General features: G+C 45.1%; 1 protein-coding gene across 5 annotated transcripts in view; it reads left to right on the top strand.

The window, feature by feature from the left end:
• DVL1 (dishevelled segment polarity protein 1) overlaps window positions 1-7,322 on the top strand; it is a 39,182-nt gene extending 31,860 nt beyond the window's left edge. For 4 of the 5 annotated variants that reach the window (XM_088536172.1, XM_088536171.1, XM_088536174.1 and 1 more), the window contains exons 12-15: window positions 2,694-2,825; window positions 3,644-3,811; window positions 4,273-4,479; window positions 6,904-7,322. In XM_088536172.1, coding sequence (XP_088392298.1) covers window positions 2,694-2,825; window positions 3,644-3,811; window positions 4,273-4,479; window positions 6,904-7,322 — 926 coding nt within the window. Of the gene's footprint in view, window positions 1-2,693; window positions 2,826-3,643; window positions 3,812-4,272; window positions 4,480-5,799; window positions 5,847-6,903 lie in introns of all 5 variants that reach the window. The other variant, XM_088536175.1, reaches the window with a different exon arrangement.
• The last annotated feature ends 5,002 nt before the right edge of the window (window positions 7,323-12,324 follow it).

Below are 12,324 nucleotides of genomic sequence, written 5' to 3'. Positions count from 1 at the left end.
TTGAAAGGGGTTTTGTCTTTTTTAGAGGTGTAGTAGCCCAGCTTCTCTTTAGGTAGCAGGTGGCAGCTCTGAAGGGGGAATATATCAACAGTAAAAAGCAAGTGAACTGCTTATGCCGTGACTGTTTTCCCTTGAGATGTGTTTTCAAGCTTATTGGTGCTAAAGACTGCTGCAGTTGAATGTATCTGCTGATCACTGTCAAACAGTAAGAGTCTCGCTCTGTTTACATTCCTCTTGAAACATTTATGTATCGGGTGCCTTGAAATATAGTAAAATGATTGAGCAATGTGGAATGCACACATCTTCTCAATCATACTTTTTAAAATAAAGTTTTTTGGGAGCAGAACCATGTTTCTGGAGATAGCTTTTCATTTCTATGCCAGTGACGTATAATGTTTCCTTTTCTGAGTGCAAGAACCTGGGGGATATTCCTGACCTTTACTGCCACCTCTCCTGCCATTTGTTGAATCCCTTTTTCCATGGTTCAATGGTGTAAACCTTCCTGGAGGCAGCACCTCAGGGCTTTGGGGCAAAACAGCACCTGTCAGGGCAGCTTTCTGCCAGGAAAGTTGGGATAAAGAGGAAGGAGGAGGAAGAGAGAGGAAGAGAACATGCACTTACATCCAAAGAGCTGCATTCAGAATGGGGCTTTTTGAATTCTCATGATCCAGTGCAAGATTTGCCTCCTTTGGGCTAGAATCACTGGTGCTTGAGGCAGATACAACCTCTGATCGATGGTATCTGCCTGTAAAAGTGGAGGAGGTGAGTTAATGGAGTCCTCTTAGACTAGTGTTTTAAGGTTTCTTATTTTAAGTATTGTGAATATCTTCTGCTTTACTCTGTTTATACAGCAAGACCAGGAGAATGTAAGTGGATCAAGTAACTCTGCTTTCCATCCATGTAGCTTCCTTCTGCTTTCTGGCCTCTAGATCAGAACTGAAGTTCTGACATGTGAAACATCTGCCCAGTCGCATCCACATTAGTGATTGGATCACTGAGATTTCGGGCCATACAAATCACCAGCACACAGCAGAGATTATTCTTTAGTTCTTCATTTTTTCAGGTGCATTCCTTCAAACACAGGGCTACCCAGGCTAAGGCTGACTGAGTTGTAGTAGCTATTGCTGAAAAAAAAAATATCTTGTCTTCAGGTGTTCACATACGTGTATAAAGGGTCAGCTGCCAGGCTCAGCTGGCTGCCAGGTTTAGCTTCAACTGGATGCAATTTAAATGCGTGTGAGAATCTCATTTGGACAGCAACTAGCAAGCTAGAGCCTGCTGAGCATTTGGCCACTGTTTGTTTTTTCTGTGCAAACCACAGGTTTCCAAGAAAATGAGACTTATTGCTCCCCACATACTTAAGTCAATTTCTGATTCTTTTTTTTTCAAAATATTGCTTTTTGCCACTAACCAAACTAACTTTAAAAAGCAAAAGCAAAATTTTATTGTCTATTCAGACTTTAAGGTATTGAAACTTCACGCGTAGGTGGCATGTGATATTCAATGTGTATTAGCAGTGCATGTACCCAGGGAAGCATTTCCAGTTTTCATTGTTTCATGCTTGCACCTTCTATCAGAAACTGGAGTTGCTGGAACGAAGCCAAATTGGTTCCTTTGGGAAGTGGGTGGGATATGGAGCTGGGGAAGGATCTGGAATTCCTTCTGGAGATGGGTCTGCCCTGCAAACAGAGGACACGCATGCAGGGAATGGTTTCTGTAGGGGTGAGAACAGGGAAGGGGGGCTGTGTGGTGCGTCCCAAGGACAGTCCTTATGGACAGACAAGTTCATCCCTGAACTGTCAGTATCAGGTGCCCGTTTTCCCCCATATATGGAAAATAAGGATTTTTTTTTTTAAGGAACTAGTCTCCAAAGGCGGGCAGTTCAGTTCAGCAGGGTGAAACTGGGCCCTCCTGTTGTGGTTTGAGCATAAAAATTCATCAGGAAAGTCTCTGGTGAGTCAGCTCTGCCCATAGGGAGACTGAAGTATGAACAGGGCAGCGAGGGCTGAAGTATTTGGGAACAGCTTTTCTAAGTCCCGAAGGAAGATGCTGGGGGAAAGAGGGTTTTTGCTGTGTTAAATGACACGATGGCTCCTTTAAGACTGGCAGCACTGAGAGCCTGGTAAGTTTTTGTTTTGTTTCTTTTTAAGGGCATCCACTAGCCTTCGACTTGATATGATGGAAACTTTATCTTCTAATTTTAATGCTCCCCAATTATGGCCCTGTCCAAGTGTTAATAAAACAAGTGGGGATTGGTACCCATTCTAGACACGGTCATTTTCTTTCTGCAGATGGGTATCCTGATGATAAATCCCCAAATTAAAGCACAAGCCAAAAGACCTTGCCCCAAAGAGGTTTGCAGATGGTATTCTGAACCTTTGGGTGGGCAAGGGCTACTAATGGCAATTTGAAATGAAAAATTAAAGCTCCTGGGGTTTTCTTTTTGAAAATCTTAACGCCTTGTGGACTGAAACAGTGCAGGGCTGACCTGTAGTGGGTTGGTGGTTTCAGGATGTGGAGGGACTCAGCATCTCAGCGATTAAACTGGTTTCTGAATTAATTCCTGAAGAATTGGTGTGAATGCTGTAATTTATGCCTTTGGAAAAGCTTGAGTTTTGCTTCACCCAGATGCGCTGCGAAGCTCTGGTCAGAGTGGCTGATTTCAGAGAAGCATGTAACGTTTTTCCTTTTAGAATTAGAAGAATCCCCCTTAACTGTGAAGAGTGACATGGCTACTATTGTCAAGGTTATGCAACTACCAGACTCAGGCCTTGAAATCCGGGACAGGATGTGGTTAAAAATTACCATCTCCAATGCAGTAATAGGTAAGCAAATCAAAGGCGTGCTGGGGGGAGACCTGTGGTGGTTTAGGAACAGGCTGCCAAAACTTCAGATGTAATTTTGTTTTACCTATCACCTGCTAGATTCCCTGTGCTTGGTATTTGTGAAGAAATCTAATTGTGACAGGGAAGAGCCAGTAGCTCATTTGAGCCTGGAATGTAGCTCTGACTACTGACTTCAGCTCAGAAGGGCAGCAGTCCTTGTAATTCCAGTCCCAGACAGCTATGTAACCTTAATAAAACACTTAAATTATATTTCATATTACCACAGGTAGTCTACCTTTTGATCTGAGACTGTCCTGTGACCCAACCTGTGTTAACATCTAATAATCAAGTGGCTGTAGCCACTTTGTGCATAGAGGAGGATTGGCACCCAGTGATGATCCAGCATCTGCCCTGAGAGTGACTTTCCTGCCGTTTCTGTTCTGTAAATCCCAAGTCATTTCCATTAGTGCAACTCAGAAAGGATTCAACAATTTAACAGTAAAATTTTCTGAATGTATATTTGGTGCCATTGTTAAATGTAGCATTCAGCTGGGTGCAAGGTAATTCTATGCTTGCTTAATTAAAGCTTGGTGTTAGAATGAATTGTTAAAAGGCTCTTGCTTTGCTGCAAAGTTATTGCAGTTTAACAGCAGACTGAATAAACTGCTGATCCACTGAATTGTGAAAATGACATTTTAAGATCTTTGCAGCAGGATATTTACATATTTGTGTTCAGCTTAGCACAGTAGCACTGCCAGCTAAGAATAATAAAAAAATGCACTTGGATGCTTCAATGTCCTCTCCCTCTCTTATTTTAGGAGCAGATGTGGTTGACTGGCTTTACACGCATGTGGAAGGCTTCAAAGACCGACGGGAGGCTAGAAAATACGCCAGCAGCATGTTAAAACACGGCTACCTCAGGCACACTGTGAACAAAATCACCTTCTCGGAGCAGTGCTATTATGTCTTTGGAGACCTCTGTGGCAGTAAGTTCCCCGCGTCGAGGGCGAAGCTGTGCTGTGCTGGCGGGGCACACGGCAGAGCATCCTGTGGGATTGCACAGCTGTTCTGTACTTCCATGCAAACAACTGACAATTCCTGTTAGATGTAGGGCATCTAGGAAAGAAGGATGGACTCATCCAACTGCACGTTGCACTGGGGCTCGAGAAGGTAGGGTTTATTTCTTGGTGATGCTAAGCCTTTGTGCGTAGCAGTTACACTCAGCTCCCAGCCTATAAAATGAGGTTGATTCCTCCCTGATGTACAGAAACACAGTCCTGCAGGGGTACTTTGGCTTGCATGCCTGCCCTCCCATGTGTGATATTTTGAGGGAGCTCTGGAGATTGAGTCCATCACAGACACACCAAGTGCTAGCTCAGACATTATGGATGGTCAGGAATCGCCTGCTAGGCAGGAACACTCTTCTCACCTCTTCTTTCTTTTCCAGATATGGCTGCGCTGACCCTTAACAACGGTTCCAGCGGCGCCTCGGATCAGGACACGCTTGCCCCGCTCCCGCACCCCGCTGCTCCCTGGCCATTAGGCCAGGGATACCCGTATCAGTATCCTCTGCCCCCTCCGTGTTTTCCACCTGCATACCAAGACCCAGGGTTCAGCTACGGCAGCGGCAGTGCAGGGAGCCAGCAAAGTGAAGGTAGGCTGGTGAATTCTGCATCTCGTTCCCCGGTTGCCATTATCCCTGGTCATTTGCTTGAGCTCCCTCGTACTGTTTGTGCTCCTGTCTTGTGGTTTTTGTGTGCCACCTGCATGGGTTCAGCATGCCTGCCTTTAATTCAACCTGTTTGTGTGATGGAGTTAGCCTTTCAGCTCTGTACTGAAGCTGCCAGGGGCATTTTGACTGGTTTATTTACACAGATATTTTATATCCCATATGGAATACCAGTGGGGAAGCAGCTCCAAGCTCTTTGTTGTATCCAGGATAGCTTGGGCTTCCATAGCTTTCTGCTCAACAGCACCATACGGAAAGCTAGTGCTGAAATAATGCTAATCAAGCCAACATTTATGATTCGGTCCTTAGCACTGTTAAACAGATGCATAAATATTAGCATTGCCTCTTTTTTTAGAGGATGGAGCCATTGCCATCAGTGGAGGCTACAGTCACTTGATACAGCTGGAAATCAGGTCACTGGTTGCTGATGGAAAAGGGCTTAGAACCAAGGTGCTCTTGGCTTTCACTTAAACACACAGGGTGAATCACCCTCCTCACTTGTGTGAGACAAGCGTGAGGCTGATGGTTTACAGGGCTGAAATACTGCTCACAGGGAGGAGAGTCGTCTTTGTAATATATGTTAGGGATAAAAAGGTAACACTGCATGGATTAAAAACCTGACCTCCTCCTTTTCTGCTCTAGGATCATGTTATGATTCAGTTTTAAAATCCAGTAAGTAAAAATGGTCTATTTTATGACTGTCCAGGCAACACCCACTTAAACAAAACATTTCTAAATTGAATTTTGCTTTTGAAAATGCTGCCAATAAATAAAAGGTGAGAATTCTGTGTGCTTCTATGATCAACATCCAGTAACTTGGGTGTAGCTTTTTCACATTTACTGCAGCCAGTTAAATTGTTGCAAATTTGGGCAAGACAGTTTCATAACAGGAACTTCTTTTGTAAGATTTTAGTGCTGCTACTTCCCACCTTATCTCGAGATATGAATCCTCCATGAGGGAGCTCACAGTGATGTCCAGAAGCTTTAGAGCTGCAGGCTGATTGTGTGGGGAAGGATTTGGCTTCTTTGGCAGCCGGGTCCATGGGCAGTAGAGCACTGCTGCTGGAATAGGAGAGGTACGGAATTTTATCCATGCAACCTTTGTTACCAGCTAAGAAAGCTTTGTGAAAGACATCAGGTGTGTTTAATTTTGAAGAATTTCAACTCTTTCCTTGTTTTGGAAACTACACTGCTGTGTTGTTTCTTGTTTTGTAACTGTTATTCCCTTGTTTTGTTCTGAGCAAGCATTAGACTGAAGGATTCATAAAGGAATGGCTGACTCTAGGGGATTGGTAAGCTTCAAACGCCTCCATAATAATACTGAGTTCACAGCATGATCATTTAGACTCCTGTGACCCAAATGTTTAGCTGTATTTTTATTTCATTTTATTTTATTTTAAATCGTCCTGGGCGCTCAGCCCGTCTCAGTGCCCAGTGATCTAATCCCATGGCTTTAGCAGAGTGACCTGTTGGACCTCGATGTGACTTTGAGGATGGATTGCACAGCTGGGGGTGAAGGCCACAGGGTGGGCAGCGTGTGTTAGCTGAGGAAGGTGCAAATAATGCAGGAATTTTCTCCCACTGTAACCAGTGGGCTGCACTGGAGACAATAGGAGTTGTTTACTCCTCCAAATTAATTTAAATATAATTGCAGCTATTAGGAGCATCCTGCGTATTTTAAAATCTTCTAGATAATTGTATTTGCTGATTCATCACAGAGCAATTCAACCAATAACCTTTGTGAAGAATTCCCCAGCAGCTAAGCAGTGAATCATGAGGGTTTTTCCTTTTGCAAAGCCTCTGTCTCGACCCCTTTGAGGCCAGCAGGACAACATTTAACCTCAGCATGACCTGGCCCTAAGTGTGCCCAAGAATGACACAGGAGAGATCAGATGAGCTTCCTTTTGAAAAGCATGTGCCAAGGGAGGACAGCAAAGATGGAGACAGCTGGAATTAGGTTAAACCTTGTTTATTTGTGAGTCAGGAGACCAAAGTGCTGCCGCCTTCAGCTCCGTTCCTGCAGTGGGAGCTGAGGCCACGCTGAGGAGCAGTGGGAGCTCGTGGCTTTCGGGCAGCGCTTCAGAAGCAGCTCTCGCTTCCGCTGTGCAGGCTCTGGAGGTGTCAGTGTGGACCCGTGCATGGCACACGTTTGTCAGCTTTCTCTACCGGCTGTCACCGCTAAATCCCATCCGTCATCAGTAGCACGCTGAGGCCTGCTTTTACCGTCATTGTGGCCACGTCGATCTGTTGATTTTTGCTCCAAGTCGGTGTGCGGAGGCAGCAGCGGAACCGAGATAACCCTGCTTCTCTTTTTTCCTTTCTGTGTATCCCTTCCCCGCCGGGCCGCAGGAAGCAAAAGCAGCGGCTCGAACCGAAGCACCAGCGAGACCAGCAGGCGGGCGCTCGGGCGGGAGAAGGAGCGCAAGTCGGCGGGCAGCGGCAGCGAGTCGGAGCACACGGCGCGCAGCGGCGGCAGCGCGGGCGGCGCGCGGCGCGAGCGGCCCCTCAGCCAGCTCAGCCACCGCAGCCACCTCTCGGCGGCGCCCAGCGAGCGCAGCCACCAGAGCCACCACTCGTACGGGCCGCCGGGCGTCCCCCCGCTCTACAGCCTCCCCAAGGCGGCCGCCAAGGTGTACGGGACGAGCGGGCCGCCGGGAGGGCCTCCCGTGAGGGAACTGAGCTCCGTCCCGCCGGAGCTGACGGGCAGCCGGCAGTCCTTCCAGAAGGCCATGGGCAACCCCTGCGAGTTCTTCGTGGACATCATGTGAGGGGGAGGCGGACGCTGCCCGCGCCGGCGTGGGGCGCCCGCCGCGGCCGGCGGGATTCGGGGCCGGCCAGCGCTTACGGAGATGGAACTCGGCTGTCTTGCATGTCACGCCTTCCTGGTTTGCCATTGTGTGTTGCAGAAAACAAGAAAAGAACAAAAAAATCACATAAAAACAAAAGACGAGGAAAAAAAAATCTCCCGGGATTGTTACATATCAGCAAATTGAGATATCGCCATCTTTTTCTGTTCTCTTTTGTTTTTCTCTCATCCATTCTCGTTGCAGGCTGTGATTGGCAGTGTATGCTCACAACGTTATGGTCTTGGGAAATTGTGGCATCTACCTTCAGTGCAATGAATGTGTTTTGGTTTTGGCTGATGCAAGGACTAATATTTTATGTAACTTCCAAATTTCCCATATGCATAATAGCACCTTTGTTCCCCCCTCCACAGCCCCTTTTTCTCCTACAACAAAGAAGTGGCTGTTGGGGAGGATCTTTGCATCTTCCCCATAACGCTGTTTCTGGTCGGTCGATGCTCTAGAGAGCAGATGCAGCATCTGCAAGTGCACGTGCAACGTGTGCTTGGAAAGGATCAGCCTCAAACCAGTGCCCAGACAAAGCTCTGGCTGCCTTCATCTGCTGACAAGGGAGTCTAAATCAATTATATTTTATTTTATTTTTAGGATATTATTCTATCAAGGGAGTGGTAGTCTTGCTACTGTATGTGTTCAGTGTACAGACCTTGCAATGTTATTTCACTTCGTATCACAGTGGTGACGTTATCGCTGCAGTCTGTTCCGGGGCATTTCAGTCATATTCCTGCTGACAGATGTGTCCATATTTTTCTTGCATACTCGTTTGAAAAGCTGTTTCCACATAAATAGGACAATTGCTGCTACCTTGTTCTGTTGGTGTAGCTGCAGCTCTTCCCTTGTAAAGGGAGCACTTGTCCCAGCCTGGCAGGGAGGGAGGTGAAACCTTCCTCCTGCTGGGACGTGGGGATGAGTTTTGGTCACCTCTTCTTCCTTTCTGAATGTTCTAATTCCCTTTTTTCCCAGCTTCATCTCTGCACTGAAATAGAAGCCTGGAGGTGGCTAATCCCAATTGCCTTGATACCCAAGGGGACACGCATTGGACATAGGTGGGAGCTACCTGTTAGCAGAGAGGCAGGAGGGTGTTTTGGGAACAGAGTACAGGGATTGAATCTTTATACCTGACAGAGCAAGACCTAAGATCCTGCTCCTGCTGGGGAATTTTGGCTTAAACTGCTGTGTTGCATCTCCCCAGGATTTCCCTGCTGCAGTTTTGGCTCTGAGGCTATGAGCACTTGATGAAACGTGTTCAGGAAGCTTTCCTGAAGCTTAAGAAGCTTTTTCGAAAGCATCTGAGTCAGGGGGTGTTAAAAGCACACACTGGGGTGTGGAGGTTCATCTAATAGGAAGTAATGTGTGAAAGTGCAGCCACGCAGTGGCGTTTGGCAGTGGGGCCGTGCCTCAGTGAAACCTCCTTTATGAGAAACCTATTTGACAGGTTTTAGGACAGGTGTTTTAAAATCAGTCTTTAGTCTATACAAGCATTTCCTTCCCCAAAAGAAGCTCCTTTCTGTTATGTTCTGTGCTGTATGGATAGCTTGAATATCCAATATGAATGTCAGAAAAGTGCATCATTCTCACTGGATACATGTAGTTTCACGTTCCTTTGGCACCCTGAAAAAGTACTTTTCACACTGTCCATTTTCTATGTTGTTCATTCTGGTATGTCTTGCTATTTTTTTCTATTCTTTTACAAATCTGTCTGCACAGATCCCTTTTACAAAACTCAGAGTAACTTGGAGGTCTAAGAGTTATTTTTTAGAGGAATCTAGGCATTTGGGAAATGTTGCCACTTGCATGAGGCACCCAAATTATTGAACCTGTAAACCAGCTGGGTATTTTGGGGTTTATTGCCCATCAAAAATCCCCCCAAAGCTATATCGCATTATAGACTGTGGTGCTTTCCTTTAATCTGTCTGTTGGGCTAGCATAGATTGCAAATTTGCTGATGATTTTATTCAAAAGTTTGACCCTTTCTAAAGCTCGACTGTGCAACCATATTCTCTCTTTTTTTCTTTCCTACTTCCTCCAGCAACGCAGCAAAGACATCAGCCCAATCCAATAAACCATTGGAAAGATTGACATTTAAAAATGAAATAAATCAGGGCAAAATTCTGTCTCCTGTGTTGCCAAAGACACAGTTACGGAGCCTGTGACTTTCCTGACAATCACTAGTGGATGTACTTTTAAATCAGCTCTAACTTTTCTGATCTCTTATCCTGCTTTTTTCTGTTCTACTTTGTCCTAAGGCAGAACTTACAGGGCAGAAAGAAAAGACTGTCATTTTAATAGGGTGTTTGCAAAAGGACCCAGTCTGGGGGCTGAGTAGCTATATGCATTGCAGTATACACCATACATTACATACTTGCTTGTGTGCGTGTGTTGTGCTGTTGGCAGAAGCTGTTCTGTGCCTCCTTGGTGTTTGCTGCTCCGTGGAAATGACTGTATTTTGTGCTTCTCCGTGGGTAACTCCGAAATGAGGCCGACGGTCCGTAACGTAGGTGTGGGAAAGGGTGCGTTTGCAGAGGAAATGCAGCTGCTAAATTCAGCACTTGTGGGCTAGAAACCCCTGTCTGACCTGGAATAACTCCAGCCAAGATCAGGCATCTATTTCAGGCAAAATATTAATTGCTCTGAATGTATTGATAGGCGTGCTAAGAGTTGGCTAATATTGCACAGCATGTCATGGGCTGTGATGAAGAGCAAAATATTGTACGTGCTCCTTGTGTGAATGCTGTGATACATCAGGGCCATCGTGCATGGACAAAAAGGCTGATTTTCGTGTGAACAAAAAGGCTGGTTTTTCCTGCTCCCATGCGGCCACAGATGAGCTCCAGAGGAGGGGTGGTTGGAGGGAATGGAAAGCCAGGTCACTGCTCCCTCTTCCCTTTCACCAGTGGATGAGCACAGATTTCCCAAACCCCGTCCTTGCCTCTTGCATGTGTGTTTCTCTCTATAACATGGGCTCCTTAACTGCAAGTCCCTGCTGCTGCAGACACAAGTGCCACTGAAGTCAATGAAGTTACTCAAGGTAAAAAGTAACCTTGCCAGCTGGAAAGGAATAAGGCTGCAGTTTGTAAGACTTCCTATAAGTCCTCATTTAAGCCTGAAATACAGCTATAATTTTTATGTCAAGTAACTGGTGCTGCCTGGGCTCTGGAGTGTGAGATCCACCCCTAGAATTACAAAGAGAAGCAGGGGTTGCTCTGCAGGGCGTTCGAATAACCTCGTGCAGGACGTCTGAGTAGTGGACGGACGTTTCTGTAATTCTGCAGATCGGCCTTTGCGCATCCGCTCTGCAGCTGGGCTCCGTGCTCGCACACACCTGCCCGCAGCTTTGCACAAGGACTAACCGGTGTGTTTGGAAGATCGTAGAAAATAAACGTGTAAAATAAACACTTTGGGATGACACCTCCTACCCAAATGTGGGGGTAAGGCATTTATTAACTTTCTGAAGTACAAATTTTTGGCAAAAAGCCCTGCTGTTGTCTTTGACCTCCCATTAATGAACTCAACTTTTAGAGTAATAACTTCTCAAAGATTACAGGTTACAGACACTTTATCCAAAGGTATATTGGATGGCAAGCAATGATGCACAGACATTGACTTTTGATACTATTTTTGTTCTATTTGAACGGGCAGTTCCATCTTGAAACTGACAGCTTATGAGTTGATGTAATTGTTTTTGTTTTGCTTTTAACTGGATTGTAATGAGATTGACTTAAAATTATTAATTCTAATCAGTGATTAGAAATACCTGTAAAGAATTTTATGTACAGTAGAGGAAAAATGTTACATGATTTTAAATAATGAAAACCCAGACTATCGCCTATTCTAGAATTGGTTCTACTCAAAGAGTGACCTCTTACTAGCATGGTCTGCACTGTTCCTGTTAAATGTCTATTGCATAATTGAATTCTTTTTTTTGTAGATATTGTATTAAAAACCCAAGTGTCTATATAGTTAATATATAGCTGCTTATGTGTAAATGCTATTTTAAAGACTAAAAAGCTTTTAATTTTATGTGATAACAGCAATGTGTGTCTTCAGTTCTTTGCGCTACTGCCTTACCTTTTATTCTGGAATGGTGAAGTATTGCTTAAATCTTGCTGTCATCTTTTTGTTCCCCTGCCCACAAGGAAGTTGTATCCTCTTTGCAGGAGAAGATTTTTCAGGAACTAAGACTAGGAACGTGGAGTTCTGTGTTCTAATGGTAGGATCATGAGGATGCCGCTTTGCAGACTCTCTGGTAAGCCCTAAACCCCAGTGATTTTCCTGTGCAATGTAGGGGTACGCAGCAAGGTGCGAGTGGTTGGTGTGTGGAGAACATCCACAGCCTGATGGGGCAGATTCCCTCTTTTTAGATGACAGAGATCGTGGAAGGGGGAGAAACAAAGCAGGAATCGCTATGGAGGCACCCATTAGGAATGGTTCTTCAGGAATGTGTATAAAAGACCTTGAGACAAGAGCTTCCCACATTCCCCCTTTAAAAACATGTTTGCATAGGGTGCCTTACAGGGAGCAAAATGGTCTATCCAGCCTTTTCCCAGCTGGGAATGACAAATACAGGAGCAGTACAGCTGCTTGTCGAGTGGGTGGGGAATACAACAGGAAAAACTTAGTGACGTTTTACTCCTCAATATTTACTTTATATTGTCTGGTAGAAATGTAAAATCATAGTTATTTCTTTTTCAGTCTTCTGTTTTGTGACAAATTGAGCGTAGAATAAGGGTTTTAGTAGATATGTGAAATACCCACAAAGGTTTTTACTAAAACATTTCTGCTTTTACTTTGAGAAACTACTTGGATTCTCTGTTTCAGAAACATGAGATCAGTTTTTTTAACTATTGCATTAGATTCCGGTTGTGCCTTTGCCAGGCTTGTGAAAGGATCAGTATTGTGATACTGGTTA

The sequence above is a fragment of the Tinamus guttatus genome, unplaced genomic scaffold (assembly GCF_059628265.1).
Source record: "Tinamus guttatus ecotype Peru unplaced genomic scaffold, ASM5962826v1 Tinamus_guttatus_pri_ptg000652l, whole genome shotgun sequence".
Classification (NCBI taxonomy): Eukaryota; Metazoa; Chordata; class Aves; order Tinamiformes; family Tinamidae; genus Tinamus; species Tinamus guttatus.
This window is presented reverse-complemented; position numbering and strand designations above follow the sequence as displayed.